This window comes from Hydra vulgaris, chromosome 14, assembly GCF_038396675.1.
Source record: "Hydra vulgaris chromosome 14, alternate assembly HydraT2T_AEP".
Lineage (NCBI taxonomy): Eukaryota > Metazoa > Cnidaria > Hydrozoa > Anthoathecata > Hydridae > Hydra > Hydra vulgaris.
In genome coordinates this window covers 17,361,345-17,384,715 of record NC_088933.1, presented here as the reverse complement: position 1 = coordinate 17,384,715, position 23,371 = coordinate 17,361,345, and the positions used below count along the sequence as shown (strand labels likewise).

The 23,371-nt window shown below is 29.2% G+C and overlaps 4 protein-coding genes across 8 annotated transcripts in view; 2 read left to right on the top strand and 2 right to left on the bottom strand.

The window, feature by feature from the left end:
- Positions 1 to 10,109, top strand: part of LOC100212431 (YTH domain-containing protein 1) — a 39,275-nt gene extending 29,166 nt beyond the window's left edge. For 3 of the 4 annotated variants that reach the window (XM_065817241.1, XM_065817240.1, XM_065817242.1), the window contains 8 exons: positions 5,645 to 5,817; positions 6,901 to 6,985; positions 7,125 to 7,270; positions 8,574 to 8,689; positions 8,774 to 8,939; positions 9,103 to 9,190; positions 9,609 to 9,674; positions 9,758 to 10,109. In XM_065817241.1, coding sequence (XP_065673313.1) covers positions 5,645 to 5,817; positions 6,901 to 6,985; positions 7,125 to 7,270; positions 8,574 to 8,689; positions 8,774 to 8,939; positions 9,103 to 9,190; positions 9,609 to 9,674; positions 9,758 to 9,817 — 900 coding nt within the window. In that variant the 3' untranslated portion in view covers positions 9,818 to 10,109. Of the gene's footprint in view, positions 1 to 5,644; positions 5,818 to 6,900; positions 6,986 to 7,124; positions 7,271 to 7,598; positions 8,493 to 8,573; positions 8,690 to 8,773; positions 8,940 to 9,102; positions 9,191 to 9,608; positions 9,675 to 9,757 lie in introns of all 4 variants that reach the window. The other variant, XR_010643461.1, reaches the window with a different exon arrangement.
- A 1,747-nt stretch (positions 10,110 to 11,856) lies between these two features.
- LOC136090954 (piggyBac transposable element-derived protein 4-like) lies at positions 11,857 to 13,011 on the bottom strand. The gene has a single exon (XM_065817932.1). The coding sequence runs from the start codon at positions 13,009 to 13,011 to the stop codon at positions 11,857 to 11,859; it is 1,155 nt and encodes a 384-aa protein (XP_065674004.1).
- Positions 13,012 to 16,000: 2,989 nt separating this feature from the next.
- Positions 16,001 to 16,477, bottom strand: LOC136090953 (tigger transposable element-derived protein 4-like). Its single transcript, XM_065817930.1, has one exon. It carries the CDS (start codon positions 16,475 to 16,477, stop codon positions 16,001 to 16,003), a length of 477 nt encoding a protein of 158 aa, XP_065674002.1.
- Positions 16,478 to 18,642: 2,165 nt separating this feature from the next.
- LOC100202466 (ATP-dependent Clp protease proteolytic subunit) overlaps positions 18,643 to 23,371 on the top strand; it is a 59,190-nt gene continuing 54,461 nt past the window's right edge. Inside the window, exon 1 of one of the 2 annotated variants that reach the window (XM_065818552.1) lies at positions 18,643 to 18,696. In XM_065818552.1, the coding sequence (XP_065674624.1) occupies positions 18,658 to 18,696 (39 nt within the window). In that variant the 5' untranslated portion in view covers positions 18,643 to 18,657. Of the gene's footprint in view, positions 18,697 to 19,080; positions 19,181 to 23,371 lie in introns of those variants that run through there. The other variant, XM_065818553.1, reaches the window with a different exon arrangement.

The following is a 23,371-nucleotide window of genomic DNA, read 5'->3' as shown; positions in this document are numbered from 1 at the left end:
ACTTAATAGGATGTATATACAGATGTATATTAGAATGTAAGACCATAAGAAAAAGTTGAAATGGAAATCTTTAATAAGGTTTAATTTAAAAGTGCAAGATCCTACATTGATAAATGCAATTTTAAGAATATAGTAATTATTTTCAAAACATTTATTGGCCCAAAGGTGTTGTCAAATCAATTGAAGCCAATGATAGCTCTCATGAATATAAATTTTATGATAATTTGAAGGATCACTTTTTCATTCAGCACATTTCTTTTCTGACATTTCAACTATTGAACAATAAATGCTTGACTTATTATTTACAACACAAGAGAATAGATTATTTCAAATTGAATCGCATCCAGTTCTAGGAAATATTGAAAGAGGGCACTTAGTTTTAAGGTAATAAATTTTATTAGGTCAGAAAAGTTTTATAAATGAGGGAGTCATTGTACATGATTATAGGAAAGTAAATTTTATATTATTATTAGGTTAATTAATAGGTTGTTTTTCGATGTAGATGGTTTAACCTGTTTTAATGGCAAATCAGTTGAGGAAATGCCTAATATATTATATATTTTACATGAGGGAAATTGAATGAATGAAATGACATAAATGGAATAAAATTTTACATTACATATATTTTACATGAATACGGCATTTAAGCTATATGTTCTAGTTAAAAATTAGAAATAAAAAAAAAAGCAAATATTTTGGATAAAAAATGATCTTAAAAAATTAATAAAATGGAAAAACGCCCTTAGATTATCCAACAGTTCCTCAGAATAGAAAGTTTCATCTCTTGTGAATAAATACAACAAAATTTGCAAGATAGTCAAAACTGAATCAAGAAAAGCTAGGCAAAATTATGAAAAAACCTAGTAATATCAGCTAAAAAAAATCTTAAGTTAATTTTCAAATACGTGTAAATTAACTTAGGATTTTTATTATAGCCAACAACAGATCAGTAATTCAATTTAATAGCCAACAACAGATCAGTAATTGAATTAAACCATTACACGATGAAAATGGAATAGTGGCAAATGACCTAAATTAGATAGTTAATTTACTAGCTATAACAAGTTCCAAGATGCATTTGTCCGTGAGAATGACTTTAATTTGCCAGCATTTGCATCTAGAATCAATAAAATTTTGGATTTAGATATAATCTCATACAAAGTTATTCTTCATAGATTATTACATTTAAATACAGAGAAGTTGTGTGGAGTAGATCTTATTAAACCTTTAATCTTGGAAAATTGTGCATATGGAATTGCTCTATCACTTGCACATATATTTACCGCTTCCATTTAGCTTAGTGAATTACCTGTTCAGTGGAAATCAGCCAATATTTGTACTCAATATAAAGAAGGAAGTAAACTGTTGCTGTTGAATTATCATCGGATTTCACTAAATTTTGTACTGTGTGAAATTCTTAAAGGGGTTGCCCGTGTGTTAATCAGGAATTTCCTAAATGCAAATAATATTCTTTCGAAAAATCAACACGGCTTTGTTAAGAAAAAATCTCATATTATCTTATATATATCATATCATAGAAAATACTCGAAGATGTAATTTACTTAGACTTTGCAAAAGCATTTGATTTGGTGCCCCATAAAAGATTACTGACAAAATTTAAATGTTTGGGGATTTCTGGCACATTGTTAAAATATATTAAACCATTTCTAAAAAAATAGAAGACAAAAAGTTGTTATAGGAGAAATTGTCTCATGTTGGAAGGATATATTTATTGATGTGCCACAGGACTCTGTTATTAGCCTTTTACTATTTATTATTTACTTAAATAATTTGCCTGAGATCTTTGTAAATATTTTAAAGATGTATGCCAATGATGCTAAAGTATTATCAAGGGTTGGTTGTGAAACAAGTGTTAATCTATTGCAAAATGACCTTGATAAAGCTGTCAACTGGTCCAACAAACGGCTGTTAAAGTTTAATTTTGAGAAGTGCTTAATTATGCACTCACATAATTATGTAGTAAAAATAACCCAAAACAAAATAAAATCTTTATGTACCACTGTTGCTGAAAAAGATCTTGGTGTAGTATTTACTTCTGACTTAAATGGAAAAATCAAATAACTCTACGTCCAAGTAAAGCAAAAAGGTTTTGGGTATGTTAAGAAGTAAATTTTTAGATTTAAACAGTGAATTACTAAAAATTATGTACAAAAAATTATTTACTTTTCTCAGACTGTTAATTGAATTTGCTGTATCTGTGTGGTTTCCATGCCCTAAAAATGAAATTAATTTTTTAGAACAGGTTCAGCATTGTGCTACAAAAATATTATCATCACTAAAAAAACTATGTTATGAGAAAAAATTAGATAAGTTATGTCTCACTACTTTGGTTATTCAACGGAATCGAAAAAGTTTAATTAATGAATTTTTGCGAAGAAGTTATCAATCAGCAAGAGGTCATCAAAAACATATATCAAATATAATCGCAAAATAACAAGTTTTTTGCCTCAAAATTGTTTAACAGAGCATTTTTTTAATTGAATTGACTACCTAATTAATGCTCTGTGAACTCTTTTAGAGCTAAACTTGACTTGTGGATTTTATATAATGCAACTATGCTGAATAATGATATAGCTTTCTAAGTGTACTTGGTACACTCAACAAATAATCGGTCACACCTCAAACATATTACTATTACTAATACCATAGATATTGATGACAGTATTATTGAATATAGGGATGTGCTAAAAAAGTTAAATCTTTTAAAGCCTGATAAATCTTTTGGTCCAGACCTTGTTCAATTAATAATATTAAAAAGTTTTTCTGCCACATTAGCATTACCAATAAATTTAATTTTCAAAGCTTCAGTTGAAATCAGCTATTTGCCAATACAATGGAGATCCGCAAATTTAAGATATGATAAATTACCCACTTAATACTACAGGCCAGTATCACTAACATAAATTTTATGTAAAATGATGGAAAGCATTATTAAAATTTTTTTTATCAAAAAGGGACTTATCTTCAGTAACCATCATGGCTTTTGCCATGCTGGTTACTGAAGATAAGTCCAAAAAATAAATCATGCGCCACTAATTTATTAGAAACTTTGAACCTTATTTCTCTTTGTCTGCTAATTAATGATTTTTCCATTTAACTTAGTACTGCAAATTTATTAAATAAGTATGGTGTAAAAGGAAAACTACTACAGTAAATTGCAGGGGCGGAGACTCCAATTTTTTCTCAGTTGCCCTGCGGGTGACTGGAATATCGTATATGTCTTACTTGAGTCGTCTGCTATGATAATCAGTTGTCAGGTATTTTTAATTTTTTGGGTATTTTTTCTCAGGTAAATAAACTGATAAAAATAATGACTGACTAAAATACAATCATAAAAAACTGTTTAATAAAAAATAAATTATTAATTAAAAAAAAATTGAATCAAGAATTAGGAATAGTATGATCAAATGTTAAAATGTGTTAAAAAAGGTCAGTAAGAAAATTATATATTTAGGGGGTGTTCATATGAATTAAAATCATCCTGCCTAACTGGGATAGAAAAAGTACCCAGATCTCGCCTCTCCTTTAAAACTCATATAAAGCCTTCCCAGGAAATGCATGTGGTTTTTTGTTTTGTATGACCACATGTGAGTATTTTATTTTAGACAACTTGGTTGCTGCCGTTTGCAAGTTTTATTATATTATTCATTGCGGAAAAACTAGGTTTCAAAAACAATAAAAGCAAAACTAACAAAATAGGAAATTGAAATAAATTTAAATAGGAAAAAAAAAAATTTAAATTAATTGTGTACTGTTTTATTTTTCTTTAGAGTGGTTGTTATTTTCAGCAACAAAATTAGAATAGGAAAAACAAAACAAAAAAAGAAAAACAGTTTTAAGTCAACATTAAAAAGAATGGTTTTCCTATATTTTATTTTTTTAAAAGAGGAAAGCGCAAATATTAATTGCGATGTGCTTGTGAAATATATTTGTATTATTTTAATGTAGCAAGTATACATTGTCTCTATATGAAAATGTCTATGTAATGCATGTGTATACTTATTGTTTTACATAATTATATTTATTTGTATCTATATACACACGTTTAGCTTATTTGGATAAGTCGTTGACTTCATAAACGGAATGTCCGTGATTCACAACCCACCTCTTTCTAAGTTCTTTTTGTTTTTTTACACACGCAGAGAGGCGAATGTTAAAAAGAAACATTTCTCTGCTAAAAGATTGGGAATAAAAAATGTACAGGAAAAAGAAAGGTAATATTAAACAATTAAGGCTATTTAAGGGTATTTAAAAGTAGAACAAAAAAAATTGGATAGTTGTAGGAATCAAACCACTGACATTCCGTGTCTGAAGATAACGCCTTATCCAAATAATAAGCTAAACTTGTGAATACTTAAAATCAAATAAATATAATTATATAATACAAAAAATTATACATAAAAGTATACGCATGCATTATGTAGGCAAAAATATTTTTAATATAATAGAACTTGCAAACGGTGTGATAAAGTTGTCTAAAATAAAATACTCATGCAAGTCAAAAAACCACATTTTCTGAGGAGGTTTGCATATAACTTTGATGGGATCAAAATTATATGTGATTACTGGGATCTTGGTAGGTTATAAGCATGATCTCGCCTAGATGGGATGAGTAATTTTACATATGAACATTGCTTTCATATGTAAAATTACTCATCCCATCTAGGCGAGATCATGCCTATAACCTACCAAGATCCCGGTGAAAATTCTTCATATGAACACAAAATGAAAACCATCCCAAGTAGACTGGACAGCTTTGCTACAAAATTTAAAAAGCATTTGTTTGATTTTTAAATTTAAGTTGTTTGACCATGTTTGTTTATAAAATTTTAACATTTGTTTTAAAGTTTTTTAAGGCGAAAGTTTTTTTTTCGTTTGTTAATTATAAATTATTTATATTTATTTCATAAAACGCACAGTATTAAACTTTTACTATGCATATAATAAAAGTTATCAAATAATTTTTTGTAAATTGAAGTAGTTTTTATTACACTTTCATTTTTAGTTTTAATTTAAAAAATTGACATAAATGATTATTTGTAAAGAAACATCATGTGACCTTAAAAATGTCTGGCTTAAGCAAGGTGTTTTTTTTTCATATGAATACAAGCTGAAATTTATCCCACCTATCCAAGTACCTTAGTTAGGCAGGATGTTTTTTCTTCATATGATTAGCCCCCTAGTTACAAAAAGGTAAATGCAAGTTATGTGGAGTGACACATTTACGCTTACATATGAAGAAAGTTTATATATGAAGAAAAACTAAAGACAATTTTATTAATAACAAGAAAAAAGAGGGGATTCAGATATTCAAAATTTTTAAAGGTATGGACTGTGCAAAGTTGTATAAATGACCAGTTTGTAAATCTAATGCCACAACAAGAGGTCATAGTATGAAATTTTCAAGAGGAATATGTAAATTTGAACCCTGAAATAAATTTATTACAAAAAGAGCAGCTAATGATTAAAATAATTCACCAAGTGAAATAGTAAATTTGACTTCAGCAATTGAATTTAAAAATAAACTGGATAATTTTTTGTTTTATGAGTTAACTATATTTATGAGTTAACTATATTGATTTCAGAAATAAATTGATTAATTTGTCATTAATTTCTAATTTAGCACTCAACAAATGTTATTCTTATATTTTCTGTCAAAGAAAGTGGTCGGTTTCAGGGCTTTGCAAGACTGGCATCTGAATCAAATCATAATCAACCTGCAATTCCATGGGTATTACCACAAGGGTTTGATCGTAAAATTCTAAGTGGAACATTCAAAGTAGATTGGCTAAATAGGTAATATTTGTTTACAATCGTTACTTAAGTAATAAACTTCGATATTTTAAAGGTGAATTCAATGTTGACATGTTGGATATAGAAGATTTTTTAGTGACCATGATTAAAATCTGGCTTCAAGGAAAATAGCACTTTGAATACATACAATAAACACTTTTGATGTTTAAAAACATTTTAAATATTTGTTTGAGTGTTAGTTAATGATAAGTATACAAGTCATCTGTAGTAATTGGTAATTCACATAAAGTATCAATATACTCATGATACTTATTATGGATTATAAGTATACTCATAACACTTATTATGAAGTATCAATATACTCATATTACTTATTATGGAGTAGAAACATTGTAAAGCATATATGGACTTCTGAAACTGTTTTGAAATTGATGAATTTGTTTTTAAATAAAATCGTTTGTCTACTAATAGTTATTGTAACTCTATAAGTTTTTTAAAGTTAAACACTTATGACAAGTGCCGAGAGAACATAGAAAAAATAGTTTGGTAAATCGTATGGTATTTTACCATTCCGTAAACCCTAAAATAATATAGTTAAACAATATAAACAAAAGAATATTTTTGTCTTGTAAAATAGTGAATATGTTTTATAATATTATATCAAGTGAAAAAAAAAAATTATTTTTAGAATATTTAAAAATAAGTTGATTGTATCTACTATTATTTTCATTTCTTAAAAATTATCTTATTCAAAACAAAAAAAGTAAAACATGATTGCAACTACTTTTAGATTTTATTGATTTACTAGATTGACTCTATTGATTTTATATTTACTTGACTTAGAAACACTATTGATTCTATGGGGGGTGGGGGAGGGGAGGATGGGAATAGTCATTAATGAGGGCTTTAACACATAGCCAGACTTAATCTGTAATAAAAACAGAATATTTCTATTAAGTTAGTTAGCATTGGCTACTGTAAATAATTATCTGTGTAGACTTTTTTTTTCTTTCTTTTTCACTTTTTTGCTTTATTTTTTCTCTTTTTTACTGTCTTTTACTTTCTAACTCTCTTTTTAATAGATTTAAATGTTATTAAATTATAATAAAATAATTTGTTGTGCAGAAGAGAAGTTGCATTTTCTCATTGTTTAAATTTGCGAAATCCATGGAATGAAAATAAAGAAGTAAAAATATGTCGAGACGGTCAGGTTAGTTATATTTTTTATATTGAAGAATATGTCGAAATGAACAAGTTAGTTCATTTCGACATATTATCATATATATCAAGTTTTTTTTTATATCAAAGAATTTTTTTAAACTATAATATAATTAATTAAAAATATATAGGAGGTAGAGCCTAGTGTTGGAGAAGTGTTATGTCGTATGTTTGAAGATGACTTTACAATTGATTTATCTCGAATCGCACGTCACTTAAAACAAAAAAAGGGTTCAAGTGATACTAATCATAATAGAGAACATAGTGATCCTCCAAGGTATTTTTTTTTTCAACATTTGTTTATTTTAACTAAATATTATTTTTACATTTACCAATTATTATTTTCATTTTATTAAACCATGAAGTTGGTATATATTGAACATGCTCTTTTTAGAACCATTTTTACATAAAATCTTGTTGATTGTTTAATTTTAATAAAAAATTTTGTGTTAATATTTAATGTTTCCATATTCTTGCTGAGTGAATTAATGTAAAATGAATGAATTAATTTGAATGTTTAAGCAAATGAGTGGTTTTTACAACAAAATTTGGTCTTTTAAGAGATTGACGTCTTATTTGATTAATTGTACTGTTTGATGTTACAGGTGCTTCATCCGATGTTTACTTGCATACAAATTAATAGACTTTATGATAACATGATTTAATGAACTTTGTGTTGCAGAGTTAATGAACTTTACTATTAAAACTATTCAGGTTTTATTGTTAAAACAGAACTTTATAACGTTGCGATTTTTTGTTGAAAGTTACAGAGTATGTGTTTCTATAAACATTTTAAGTTTTCAAAACTTTAAAAGCAATAATTATTATTTCCACAAATGTTGAAATAAGACTACAATTTATTTGTAGTCAATTTTAGTATCTTGCAAATATGTTAGCATTATGCAAATTGCAGTATCTACCGTGCATACAACTTTGTTTGTCGCCTGTTCTTTTCGATTTGGGTGCGTTTTGCATTATAAAAGATTAAAGTCTAAATCTTGAGTTTCAACAAAGAAGGTTTTCTTATATTGTTCAACAAACAAGGTCTTCTGTACAGTGTATTGCAAAGAAAGTTTTTTTGTAATGTTCAGCTAACAAGGTCTTCTGCATAGTTGTCAGCAAAGAATAAGTTTTAGTTTTCAACTACAAGGTCTTTTGTAAAGTGTTCCACCAAGAAGGTCTTCTTATTGGTTATTACAAACAAGGTCTACTGTGTTCAACAGGAAATGTGGGGAAGTTGCAAAGCATGCGTTGTCCTATTTTGAACCTTTTCAACCGCAAAAAAATATATACCGATAAAAATTTAATGATCTTCAACTACCAGTTACCATTTTAGCTGTAACAGGCTTTTAACATGATTTATTGAAGTGAAATAATGTTTATCAGCCGATCTTTACATAACATTATTTCGGGTCACGCCTTTTAAGGGTTAACAAAGGGATTTTTCAAGATTTTTTGGTAAAGTTATAAGAACATTATTTAAAGAAAAACTTTTGAAGGTATTTAGGTTCTTTTATGATGCAGGAAAACAAAAGCTAATAAAATAATCCTAATAGTTTTTCACTCGTAGCACTCTTTAGGTTTAGGGGCAGTTCTCGTGGAGGATGGCGAGGTGGTTTTCAAGGAAATATTAGAAGTGAAAATAGCAGTCGAGATCGTCGCTCCAGCTTTTTCAGAAGATCTCCAACAGGATTTAGTTAGTTCTGTTTTAAAAATTTTAATTTTTTTTATTTTGTTGCTTAAGTTATTTGTTTGGTGATCTAAGCTAATTTGCAATTAGGAGGTAGGGGCAAGTTTGAAACAGATCGCGATCGTTCCTACTACAAGTATGATCGTTACACTCGTGAAAATAGTCGCTCGCGTTCTTATGATGCTCGACGTAGTGCTCGCGATAGCCGTGATAGAAGACATCGCGATAAAGTAAAAGAATTTTTAAAAAATGATCGGTAGGTGAATTTTGTAGATTACAAATTACTGTTACGTCATTATGTTATTTAATTAGAAGTGCTTTATAATAAAATAAAAAAAAATTGATCATAAAAACAATTATAAAATGAATTATTTAAATGAAAATTTGCTAAAAGTTTTCTCAAAAAATTTATTTTTAAGCTCGAAATTTGGGGTTCGAAAAGAAACATTACTTAATGGATCATATTCGGATTATGTTAGAGAATTTCAAAGACACAAGCAAATGCGGGTTAGTGTATATATATATATATATATATATATATATATATATATATATATATATATATATATATATATATATATATATATATATATATATATATATATATTTATTATATATATATATATTATATATATTTTATATATATTTATATATATATATATATATATATTATATATATATATTATATATTTTTTTATTAATTATTACAAACACTTATCTAATTTTTTCTTCGACAGGCTATTTCTCCTTCTGTAGTTTCATCAGGAAGCTTCCTGATTGCTCTTTAAGAACATCAAGCACTCTTTGTAGAATACACTAACATGAGAGAGAGGATAGAGAATGTTATCAATCCACCCATCAATTTATTTAAATTTTAAAAAAATCTTTTTGTACGTTTATAGGGTGTTTTATTTATACTTTATAGGGTGTTGATTCATCAAGTTATGCTCACACATCAAACTATCCTGTATCAAGTGGGAGGCCTGCACAAGTATGTTTATTTAGATAATTATAATAGGTAATAGTTAGAAAAATTAGACGTGTTTTGTATTTCAATTCTGAAATTTGCTTTAGTATGATCCAACTCGTGTTGCAGCAGAAGAATTTCTTCGCCATGCATCGCACAGAAGATGATATTGAACCGTTGTGATATAAGTAAATATGTAGATGCCATACGAAATGCAGTTTTTCAATTCTGCACAAAAAAAGAGCGATCGCATCAAATGTACTTGTATTCATTCCTTTATTTGAATATTAAGAAGCTGAATTGAGCAGACATTAAATAGATAGTACCGGAATTATGCCTCTGGTATGCTGAATGGATAAAAGAATAAATTAAATAAATGGACCTGTTTGTAAAAACGAATGCGATACGAATGAAAAATGTAAAATATTTTCTATAAAAATTTAACAATTCATATATAAACTTTCTGTTAAATAATTGTAAATAAAAAAGTGTTTTTAATGTGCTGGTAGTCAACCATTAAGCTTGGTTTCCAATAGTTGTACGACAAATAAAAACATTTTCTAGCGTAAGTTGCGCAACTTAACGTCTGTTTTACAACAAGTTAATTTTGTAATGCAATTATTGCGGAAACTAATTAATTTCTGCAACAACTGTTGTTCAGCATTTCTTCAACTATTTGAAACCAAGATTAAGCCACGGTGGTTTATTAATGGACATTTATTATGCGCATGCGTCATAATTTGCTCAAATGTTGGTAATCAATAATGTTCGCGAGTATTCAGAGAATTACTAACAAAGATGTCTGCACTTCATATTAGATTTATTTGTTGATAACACTAAGGAGCGATGTCAAAACAATATTTTAGGTATGGTATGTGTCATCAATCTATCATTACATAACTATCAAAGTATAATTTAAATCATTTTACGAAGAAATTAGATGTGGAACTAAAGTGAAACTGTTGTTTTTCCGGCGAAAACTGTGCTTACATCATGGTCTATATTCAAGAGTGAATTTTTTAGTCACTAACTTGATTTTTTTTGAAAATACTGCTTGTGAGCATGAAAATAGCAGTATTAAAAAATTATTACTCTCTTGTATAATATGGAAAGACTAAATTTTTTGTGCGTATATACAAGAATGAGATTAGTAAAATGAGAATTTAATTCATATATATTTATTACCGTTATTTTTGATATAATTTTGTAATTTAGGGAACGCATTGAAATAAGTTGTATTGATGTTTTCTATTTGTATATGTTCAATGGTTTAAGTCTTTTCTAAACTAAGCTGTTGCATCTCAGAATTATTTGAAGCGGTAACGAGAAATCAATTAACCCCTTAACTGTGGCGTAATTTTAAAAATCACGTTGATATTTACGGCAAAATATTTTGTTTAACGATTTCTTTAAACTGTTTAATTAATTTTCGTTTATTACGCCGAAAATTGCAAAAAAAAAAAAAAAAAAACCCTAATAGCATTTAACATTTCTTGCTAATATCAACGAGGAACTAAATTTTATAGGCAACAAAAAAATAAAACAAAGGTTTGTAAGACATTTAAAAAATAATAACAAAAGTTCAATTATTTACAAAAACCTTTAAATTTTTCTTTTGTATGGTAAATTTTAAAACAAGGCACAACACACAAACCAACATTACAGTCTTGACACATATATCGGGTATCTGATCTAATCTTGTTTTCAGAGCAGACAACACCCCTTCTACTTGGTTTCATATTTTTTTCTGTTGCTGGTATAGCATCAACAAAATGACGCTCTATTGATCTTAAAGGAGAAGGTAATACTCGAGTTCGACTTCTTTTTTTCTCGATTGATTCATGGTATTTAACAATGCTCTCTTTGATAATGGACTCTCTAAACTGTAAGGATGTCATATTAGGTGATAACTTATTGTTTATAATATTTGCATTGAATGCACAAACGCTAATCAAATGCATAAAAATCTTTTTGTACCATTTTTTAAGTCTTTTTCTTTCGGATTCATATGTTGTCAACATTTGATCAGATCGGTCAACACCACCCATGTTTTTGTTATATTCATGTATCACTAGAGGAATATTTTTTTCTCTGTCAGCTCTATTAACAGTGATTGTATCATTTTGAACACAGGTACTCAGCATGTGCACATCTTTCTTGTCTCTCCATTTGGTACACATTATATTTGTTTTAGTATCATATCGAACTAAAGTATCACCAATTTTAATTTTAGATTCTTTATATCCTGCGGTAACTGTTTGCGATTATTACGTAATGTACCAATGCAATCAGTATTATGATCCAGCAATACTTTGCAAATTTCATAAGATGTATACCAATTATCAATGTGTAAACAATAGCCATTACCAATTAAATTATCCATTAGAGTAATAACAATTTTAGTAGCTTGATATTTGTATTTTTTCAAGTCTGGTGCAAAACTTTCAGTCATTTCCTTACCAGTGTACAAAAAACAATTCCAAATATAGCCAGTAGCTGATTCACATAATGCAAAGGACTTCATTCCAAATCTGGAACGCTTGCTTGGAATGTATTGTTTCCAACTTAAATGACCTTTCCAAAGCAGCTGTAATTCGTCTATTGATATATTTTTATTTGGTATATACAGAGTTTTGAATTTGTTTACTAGGTAGTCATAGATCGGTTTAATTTTTGCTTTTTTACAGAAATGTATTGGCAAACTACTGTTATCAACAAAATGAAGAAACTTCTCAATAAGACAAAACCTATCAAAAGACAATACTTTTCTTATTATTGGTGTGTCAAACAGAGGGTTTGTTGAAAAATACATAGCATGTGTTGGTTTCCATAAGATTCCACGATATAAAATGAATGCTATATAGAGCCTGATGTCGTTTCTGCCTAAAGGTATCCATTTTTGAATTCGGGATTTATCTTTAATTATATTATTTTTACGATATTGTACTGCGAAAAGGTTACTTTGCTCGACAATAAGATCAACGAGGTCGTCTGTTACAAATGCTTCAAATATAGTAAGAGGAGTCCTATTAACTATAAAACTTGGACGAGGTCCCGCATTACCCTCAAATTTAGCAAAATTTGCTTTATAACCGTCTATTTTAACCCAATTCGGTTCATCGTTTGTATTATCTTGTTCTAATTGCATTACATCAGTGTCAAGAAGGTCAGTTTCATTATCATCATCTGCTGATGATGAGCAAATTATTTCTTCTTCTGTAACAGATTTAACTGAACCTTCATTAGAAGAACCATCATTAGAACTAATATCAGATAATTCATCGCTTTCTCCCATGTATTCAATTAGATCTTGAACAGAATAATTACTTCTTTTAGGGTAAGATTTTCTAGCCGAAGCCATGTTTACTTTTCCACTAAACTAAAGCATTGTCATATAAAGCTATTAGCTATATTTTGAAAAAACTCTAGAGTATAAAATGAAGACCATACTATTGTTAAAAGCTATTACATAACATAAATAACAAACTTGCTTTTAACTTATCTGATCTGATCTGTTGTTTAACTCAAGTAAAAAACGGAAATATCCGTCAGTCACAAACGGTGCAACAGTTCCAAAATGCGGAAATTTCCGTCAGATACATATAAGCCTACAGTTCCAATAAACGGATATATCCGTCAGACACACGTAGAGCTACACCCTTGAAAGACGGATATATCCGTCAGACACAGTTAAGGGGTTAAAATTAGAACAAGAAAGAAAAAAAAAATTAATGACGGGAAAAATTTTATTGTTGAAAAATCAGGCTTGACGAGACTCGAGAAATTCGGAATAAAACCAAGCAGAAACGCAACATTCATTCTCTAAATTTGTATAAATTTTTCGAAATTTTCATGCAAGTTTATCATAATTCGATTTTTGAAATACTTTATTTTATGAAAAAATCAACGCTTTATTATGCTTTTTATTCTCGTATACTAACACAACAAGAAATTAGGAATTATGAAGTTTCATATTTACTTTATAACAGTAAATTGTACTCGACCAGCATCAGTACCCGTTGTACTTTCTACTGAATGATCAATAAATAAGCATTTGTCTATAATTTATATTGTATGTTATTTTATATGTCTATGTATGTATTACATGTATTATGATTTATATGTATGTGTATATATATGTATGTATGTATGTGCGTGTCTCTCTCTCTCTCTCTCTCTCTCTCTCTCTCTCTCTCTATATATATATATATATATATATATATATATATATATATATATATATATATATATATATATATATATATATATATGCATATATATATGCATATATATATATGTTTTTTCTTTCTTATTTATTATAACAAAGAGAATTATTTTAATATTTGTTTGATATTTATTTCTATATCTATATATTAAAGTCTTACAACTAATTATTGTATTAACTGCGTGAAGTCTTCTCGTGTCGTTTTTTCAACCTAAGTTTAGCGCTGCTTTTTTAAAGAACTTTCTCACTTAAAAACTAAAAAACTTTAATGAGAAACAACGGTTTCTGATTGGCTAAAGCATTACCTAATATTTTGCGAAAAAAATATGCTGTAATTTAAAATCAAGTATGGCAATTTTCATTAAATTGGTACAGCAAAAGAATTAGAGGTTTTTGGATAAAGTCTCGTTTTGTCTCAAAATGAAGCGAGATTAGATTTTTTTGTTTATCGTTATAACGAGATGGTAACGGTAAATTAAAAGTAAGCGAATGTCTTCCGAAACGATAAATTGCTTCGTTTCTTTTCGTCAATCTCGTTTTAAAAGGTTTAGAATCGAAATCTTTCAAAGTGGGCCGAGGACGTCATTGTACGCCAGAATGCTACATTATTTTGAAGTATCATAGATAGGTTAAATTTTACTCATATATACAAAATACTCTTGGGTGTTCAGCAATGATGATTTCAAATGCCATAAATTATAAATCAAAAGTTGAAAAACGAGGTGAAAAACGTAAGACTACCCTATAACGAACCGACTGAGACCACTGAGGATTTAACAAATGTAGAAAAATTTATGATTGGTCAGTCCTTGGATGTAGGATTATTTGAGGTTTTTTAGAAAGATGACTTTGAATGTTATACAAGACTAAAACTACATCGCAATATATTTGTAGATCATTCAAATTCAAGAACATTCAACTAAATCATTTTACATCATTTTTAAGCACACTTGTACGCCATGATGGCGCTCTTTCTCAATTAATTCCGCTGATTCCCGGGTTTGTGAAGCTGGTGAAGATTTTTTACTATGTATGCCTGTCACTTCCTGTATGTGTTAGCGCTCTTTTTCTTGTCTTTGAACTGAAGACTTATTTGCGTTCTGCAATGTCTCAAGAGCGATAAAATCATCTTGCTTTTTTAAATTACCATTGCGATATTGCTTCCACTCTTGATCTTATCATTTGATCGATGAGTTTATAATGCATGCCTCCATACGCATGAACACATTTTCCTTGAGAAAATAAATTATATTTTTGTGCTCATTGAAAAGATTTGTTATTTCTTATTATAGAGTTTCAACATCTACCAAATAGTTTAAGCCCAATCCGGGAAAATTAAAGTTCTACGCCTATGCTTGTTGGGGATCATGCATTTTTCCTGTAGAAAAAAACAGTCTATTAAAATTTATAAACTGTTTTCACTTATTTTGAGGACGTTAATAAACGGATCCAAACCTCGGATGTGGATCAGTTTCATAATATATATACGGATCCGTTTAAAAATTGGTGGTCAATCTATTCCCTTGTATATTATGTTTTGAATTTCATAACATTTTAAAATTTGAATCTAGCAATTTCAGACGATACAGTAAACTCCCGGTTATTCGAACCTCCAAAGGGAACAAGAATTTACTTCGAATAGCCGAAAGTTCGAATAACTGAAAATCTTCTTTAAAGTGACCAATTTCAAGTTACTAATAAATTTTAACAGTAGTACAAAGTAAAAAAGAAGAAAAACTTTGGAATAAGATGCCGTTTAAGTCTTTACCTCCTAAAAAAAACAATCTAAAATAAAGAAATAAAATATTTACAATTTTTCGAAAAAATCGTCCATTTTCAATTGCTTTTTTGCCTCTAAAGAATGTTTATCAAACATCTTTGATACTAGGTTTAGCGATTGTCGGATTTCGACACCGTTATTTTCAAAAAGAGACCAACATTCAATTAACTCTATTGCACGTGTAACCTCTGATAATTTTGGCTTTACGGGAGGCGAATCGTTCGAATCTTCGTCTCCTCATCTACCTGAGCACAATCGTTGATTAAAATGAAATCCAGAATTTCTCGATCTGTGATAGCGATTGCTTCGCTTGTAAAAATATCAAAATCTATGTTTACGTAATCTTCAACAGCAAAATCTTTCTTTACTTAAGCCACGTGATCTAAGTTCTTTGACGTTTTCTTCAAGCAATTCAAAAGGATCTTCTTCACCATTTATACTCGCAATCGGAATTTCCTTTGAGATGCCTGCCTTTCTAAAACGATTTATTACAGTGTTAGTCGATACAGCACCCCATGACTTGACTAACATGCTCATAGCTTCAAGAATGTTGATATTTTGGGTCCTTTTACCAGCATCGATGTATTTTATCTGACGCCTCATAACATTTGTGCGATATAAAGTCTTCAATGCACTTATGACTCCCTGGTTCATTGGTTGCGCTTTGGTGTTTGGTGGTAAAAATACTAATTCCATTGCTTTGAGATTTTCAACATTAGGATGAGCTAGGCAGTTATTTATGATTAGTGCAACTTTTCTACCCTCAGCATTAAACTTTGCGTCAAGTCTCCTTACATAATCAGTAAAGATTTCAGAGTTCATCTAGGAATTATTTTGGTACTGGTACTGACAAGGTAGGCTTTTGACACATTTGAAACATCGTGGTTTTTTTGCTTTTCCGATTATAAACATAGGCAGCTTTTTACCAACTCCATTTCCTGCTGCTAAGCTTGTTAAACGAACTTTGCTTAATTTTCCTCCTATACATCGTTCATCTTTTAGATAAAAGGTTTTTGTTGAAATTTCAAAGCAGCTACGAGCACAAGTGAAAATACTTGGGATCAGGTTACAGGATGCATTAAACCATGCACGAGTACTCATGACGGAAAAAACAAAAGAAGAGTATGTTTCAACAACAACCTCTGGTTTCTATAAAAATGTTAAAAAACCATCCGCTACCGATTTTAACTGCTACAAGTGTGGTGAGCCTGGACATGTTGCCCGAATCTGTTTTACGAAGAAACGAATTGTTAGCGATGGAATAAAATGCTTTAGGTGTGGAGAATCTGGACACATTGCACGATTTTGTTCGTTGCATCACGACGGAAACTTTTTTCAATATGTGGACACTTATTAGGTCACTATCCTGTTGGAGGGTGGCTCAGAATTGCCTGCAGTTTTTTAAAACGTCATAGTCAAGGAAATGCTTGGGATGATCTAATCGGAGATCAAGCTCAGTCATGGTTGATTGAAATATTGCGCCAATTAGAAGTTTGTGATTCTGTGAAAGGGAAATGGAATGCTAAAGGGATTCAAAATGGAGCAACATTGTGGTGTGATGCTAGCAGCATGGCAATAGGAGTTGCTATAGAATACAATGGCGTAATAATTGAGGATGCAGCCTGGCTTCGAAGTATAAATGATGTTATGCATATTAATATTGCTGAATTAGATGCTGTGGTGCGTGGGATAAACCTATCTGCTAAGTGGGATATAAAGAAGTTGTCAGTATTCACTGATTCAGTAACAGTTCATGGATGGCTAAAAAGTATGCTGATTGAAAGTCATAGGATTCGATCAAATGCATAATCAGAATTAAAAGAAGACTTTCTCTATTGCAAGACTTAATAAAAAAATATAATATAAACATCACGTTAAAATGGGTTCTGTCTTTCAAAAACAAAGCTGACATGTTGACAAGAGTTCCAAAGACTTGGTTAAATGAGCTTTCACGAAGAAATACAAAAGAGCTATGTCTTACTCCACATATTGCTGAAGAAATTCATAATTGTCACTCAAAGCATCATTTTGGCGTTAATCAGACAATGTTTACAGTGCAACGAAGACTTCCGCACGTATTAATAAAAGATGTTGAAGAATGTGTTCGCAAATGTTGTCAATGTAATTCAATTGATCCAGTGCCAGTAAAATGGGAAAATGGAGTGCTAGATGTACCAGAAACATGGTATCGAATTGCTTGTGATGTGACTCACTATAAAGGGTCGCCATATTTAACAATGATTGACTGTTGACCAAGTCGGCTTGCAATTTGGAGAAAGTTGCCTCGCGAAGATACCAAAAATGTAGCAAGTCAATTGGAATCCGTATTTAGGGAGCATGGCCCACCGCAAAACTGTTGATGGATAATGGAGCGGTGTTTAAGTCTAGTTAATTTTTAAACATATGTGAAAAATGGTGTGTAAAAAAGAAGTATAGATGTGCATATAGACCATCAGGAAATGGGATTGTGGAGCGTAACCACCGCACAGTAAAACGAACAGCTGCGAGGGCACAAATATGCCTGTTGGTAGCGGTAGTTTGGTACAATGCAACACCAACGGTAGGAACAAATGAGGAATCTGCACCTGCTTCTCAAAAAAATAAGTACGTTTGGCGTCTACCAATTCAAGAGGAGAAAAACATTAAAACTCAGGAAAGATCACGACAAGTTATGAAAACTTATAGAATTGAAGAAAAAGTTTATGTTCGCCCCGCTGGTGCAAAGTGCACTTCAGTTTGGAAAATTGGTACTGTAACTGACATACTCACAAACACAAATATTGAAATTGATGGTGTAGCAAGACATGTGCGAGACGTCAGAATACCTCCTGCCTCAAATTTTTCAAACGCTTTAAGTGAAATTGTTGTCAGTGAAGAGGTCGACAGTGATGAAAGTGATTTAGAAGATTTAGACATTTTTGCTGCACGGCAGAGAAATCGTGGATAGTTTATTACCAGCGATCAGACGATCCACCAGAGAAAGGAGAAAGCCGACATACTAAATGACTATGTTACTTAAGAACTTCAATTCTTGGGGTGATGTAATAATAGCTGATCGTTATGAAACTTTATTGTTAAGTTTGCAAAATTCTTGTCATAATATTATTAAAGTTACTTGATGTAATTTATTAGTCAAGTCATTAGCTATTTTTGTATATAATTACGCCCTCGAGAATTTTTGTTTCTGTATAAAAGTTGTAAATAGAATTTAATAAAAAGAGTCAAAAATAAAAGTAAAACAAAGTTGTCGTACTAACAGAGTCATGTATCGATCTTTTACTAAATTTAACTTTTAAATTTATCTATGCCAAAAAATTATCTTATTTTGTTTATAGGAACATCTTGTACTTGTTGTAACGTGAAAAAATATATTTTCAATATATAAATTATTAGCGAACTTTTTACTGGCAAACCGTTTCCTTCATTTATGATTATAACATTTCAAGAAACTTTTTTTTTATGTAATAAAAAAAAAAAAAAAAAAAAAAAAAAAAAGAAATGACACACGCAACTTTTAACTTTTTTGTAAGTAATCCATTAGAATTCGTAATTTCAATATTTGCTGGAAACTTTTTATTAGCCTTTTTTAAACAAAATTTTTTTTTATAAACATTCTTTTTGGACTTAATTAATTTAATTAAAAAGTTGAATATGAAAAAACTGATAATAGTCGATTCAGTCGGTAATGGATCACTTTATTTAATAAATTATTAAAAGAAAGATAAACAGATAAAACTCTAAACAGATAAGTTTGACTTAGTATGCTAAAGACTATAGACTTAGTATGCTAAAACCTATGCATTAGATTTAGATTTGAAAATTTGTTTTAAACGGTTAAAAATAAAATAGCTATTACAACAATACAAAATAATAATAGGAATTCCTATAATAGTAATGATAGGAATCCCTATAATTTCCTAATAATTGTCTAACTTCTTTACACTCCTCTCGCCATTACTTTGCTAACATAATGAATGTCCCATGAACTTTAAAACTTGAAGTTTCATTTCCAAACTTCAAGTTTCATTTACAGCCTCAAGGCCCAAAAAAATAATAAGGATACAGTAAATAAAATAAAGAGAATAAAATAATTGCCATGTAAGAAATATAAGTAAAAATAATAAATAAAAGGTATCATAAGTATAACTTTGCTCTCCATTTATTTATAAATGGAAATTGCAAGAACCTGTATGAGTTTACGAAAGATTTTGTGATGAAGTTCTCATAAGTTCTCACCCATTAGTGGATGGACCGTGCCTTAAAAATACTTCGCTAACTGTTCCAAAGTTTGTTTAGAATCAGTCAAAATGCATTACTATATGCAACATGTAGACGATTTCATCGTGCATGTTATTTAAGATCAGATATCCCAGGTATTTATAATGGTTAGTGTACAAAAGAACCATGTTTGCTAATGTGTTATATAGCTAAATTTATATATATATATATATATATATATATATATATATATATATATATATATATATATATATATATATATATGTATATATATATATATATATATATATATATATATATATATATATATATATATATATATATACATATATATATTCATATATATATATTATATATATATATAATATATATATATAATGCTGAGGACTTCAGTACATACATTGACAATCGTATGGCCTGATGCCACAAGGGAATGTTGCTACATCGACTGAGAGTTGGCATGAAGCAGCAACCTTTCCTTTCATTATTTTTTGTTTCTGAAAACGTTGTATAAATTAATGTTACAAAAATAGAGTAATAATTTGTTACATAAATACACTATAAGTTATAGCGTATTTATGTAACAAATTGTATTTTACTATCATAATAATAATTTGACTATCATAATAATAATTTGAATAATTTGAGTTATTATTATGATTGCACTGTTATCGAAAATAAATTATTTTTTGCAATGGTACCATTTTACCACTTCCAATCAAGGCAACCAAGCTGGTTTCCTAAATTGTAACACTTTGATTCTTTAATTGGAATTGGTTGTTTCTTTTCAAAAAATACCTAGAAAATCAACAAAAATCATTTAAAAAAATTAATTTTTATTTTACAGTGACAATTTAAAAAGTTCATTCAAAACTTGTAATTTTATTTTATCGATTAAAAAGCAATAATGTTTATGGTTGCTACCAGGGGTGGAGAGTTGTAAAGAAAATTACAGACTTTAACTCCAATTGTTGAAACTTTTAGAGTACAACTGTTGGAGTTGTACTCTGACTCCGACCCCAAAGCAAAATTTTTCAAAAATTCTTTGAAGGTTAAATATTTTGTGCATGCACATGCAATACCGATTTGATGACTAATTAAGTATATCACTGCAATACCATGCTTGCAGCAACTTATAAGCTAAGTTTTTGTTTTTATTTGCATTTTAAATCTTACCGCATTAAACACAAAAAACCGTATAATCTATAATAGTATAATTTACTAAGTGCAATCAATATAGTGTGAACATGAAGTGCGATCACCGAAAAAAAGTGACACAAAAAAGCTTTAAATGTGCTTTTTTTAAGGGATAACTTTCACAATCTGTTGAAACAGAAAATAAGACGTTTACTAGCAAAAAGTATAGTCATAATTCATTTTTTTTCCAAAATAAATACAAGTGTTCCACTTAAAACGCTGTTCCAATTATATATATATATATATATATATATATATATATATATATATATATATATATATATATATATATATATATATATATATATATATATTATACTCATTGGATATTCAACAGTATTATAGGAAAGTTATGACAGCACTAAGAAGATATTAGAGAAAATCAATTACAACAAGCATAATTGGATCATCTGTTGTAATATTAAAGTAATGTGCCTGCTTGGCCAAAAAGATGATTTTCCATGCTTCTTTTGTTTGATCTGATTAAGAAGGTGCTTATCGGTAATTATTAAATTTTAAAGCTGTAAGCAAGAAACAAGGTAAGTGTCTTTATCAAAATATTAAAACCATGAAAAAGAACTAACAAGGACAATGGAACACTAATATTATGGCTGATGGCTGCTGGTCTTTGAAAAGAGATGTTCAGGTCATTAAACATGTTCAAAAAAAGACAAAAAAACCCAGCTTTTTTCTTGCTTCAATGTACTTTATTCTGTAAATTATAACTTATTGATGTTTGTCTAACATATAGCTTTGTATAAAGTTTGTTTTTCTATGTTTGTTTTTAATGTTGTAAGGGAGGGAGTCAGGCTCCCCATGCCTCCCCTCCCTATGGATCTACCCCTGAAATTTATGGTATAAACTAATTAAAATCTTATTTATTGTAAAAACCAGATGTCCAATGAAAAAAAGGTATTGTTTTTGACTTCAGCATTTTTAAATTATATAAAATTAAGTCTCAAATTGTAATCAGCAAAAAAAATTTATTTTGTAAGGTAGTTGAAACACTTGTATAAAGAACAACAACAATTTTGATTCTTATAAGTTTTAAGCAAATAAGCAAAGTAAATAATCAAAACACAACATTCTCTGCAGTCATAATATAAACAGAACATAATATAAACAAGGTTCTTCATGTATATCCTTCTATAAGCCGTAAGGGTCGACTCTTGAGGATCTACGTGTGTCTTTTCCAGGTGTTATTGATAACAATGGATCGATCGGACAAGAATCATTGACAAGATTTTCTGCTAGTGGAGGTTGATAAAGGGAGGCTGATTAGTAGAGTTTTCAGAAATGGTATTGGTAAGTCCATATTTTTCAGGTGTTTATGGTTTATAAGCATAAGAATGTTTATTAAAAGCATTCTCTGGTAAAGGTTCAATATGATTTGTTTGATCAATGATTGGAACAGAACTTGTTGGAGCTAAGTGTCTTAGCAAAACTGTGGTTTCTCTTCCATCTGGATACCTTATGTGAGCATATTGAGGATTAGCATCTATGAGTTAAACTGTCTTTTCATTAGTATTGGTCCAGGATGACTTAACCATGAAGATAAAGTGCATCCAGTGGCTGTTTTACGAAGGTGCTTAAACATTCTTTCATGAGGTGTCTCCATTGTTTTAGTATTTATTAAGGATCTTATAGAATGGAGAGCATCTGGCAATACTTTTTCCCAAGCTTTGATGCGTAAATTGTGTTATCTAGTAGCAATCTCAATAGACTTCATTATGGTTCCATTATAATTTTCAGCTTGTCCATTCCTTGGAGATTATATGCTGTAGTATGACTTGTCGCAATACTTTTCTCTAGCAAGTATTGTTATAATTCTTTACTGATGAAGGCTGAACCTCTATCGGAATGGATATAATTTGGCAAACCAAAAACCGAGAATACTTGTTGTGTTCCAATGGTTGTATCGCCTTTATTAAATTAGATTTTAGTGGGTTATAGTATTTAGACTTACATTCACAACATAGTTTGCACTGATTAGTTATAAGTTTAATATGATTGGGAAAGGTAAATTATGATTTTTAATAAAGGCATAAAATCTAGTTACTCTAGAATGACAGAGTGATTTATAAAGCTGAATTAAGTTGTAAGTGTTTATTGCTGAGCAATGTATTCATAATTATAGCAAGATAGTTCAATTTTCCATTGATAAATTTTATCATTTTTAATCTTTGATTAATGTTTTTAAAAATATGGTTATGTTTTCAAAAATATAGGATACAATTTAAATAACAATCAAATCAGTAATAAGCCTAAAATTGCGTCCAA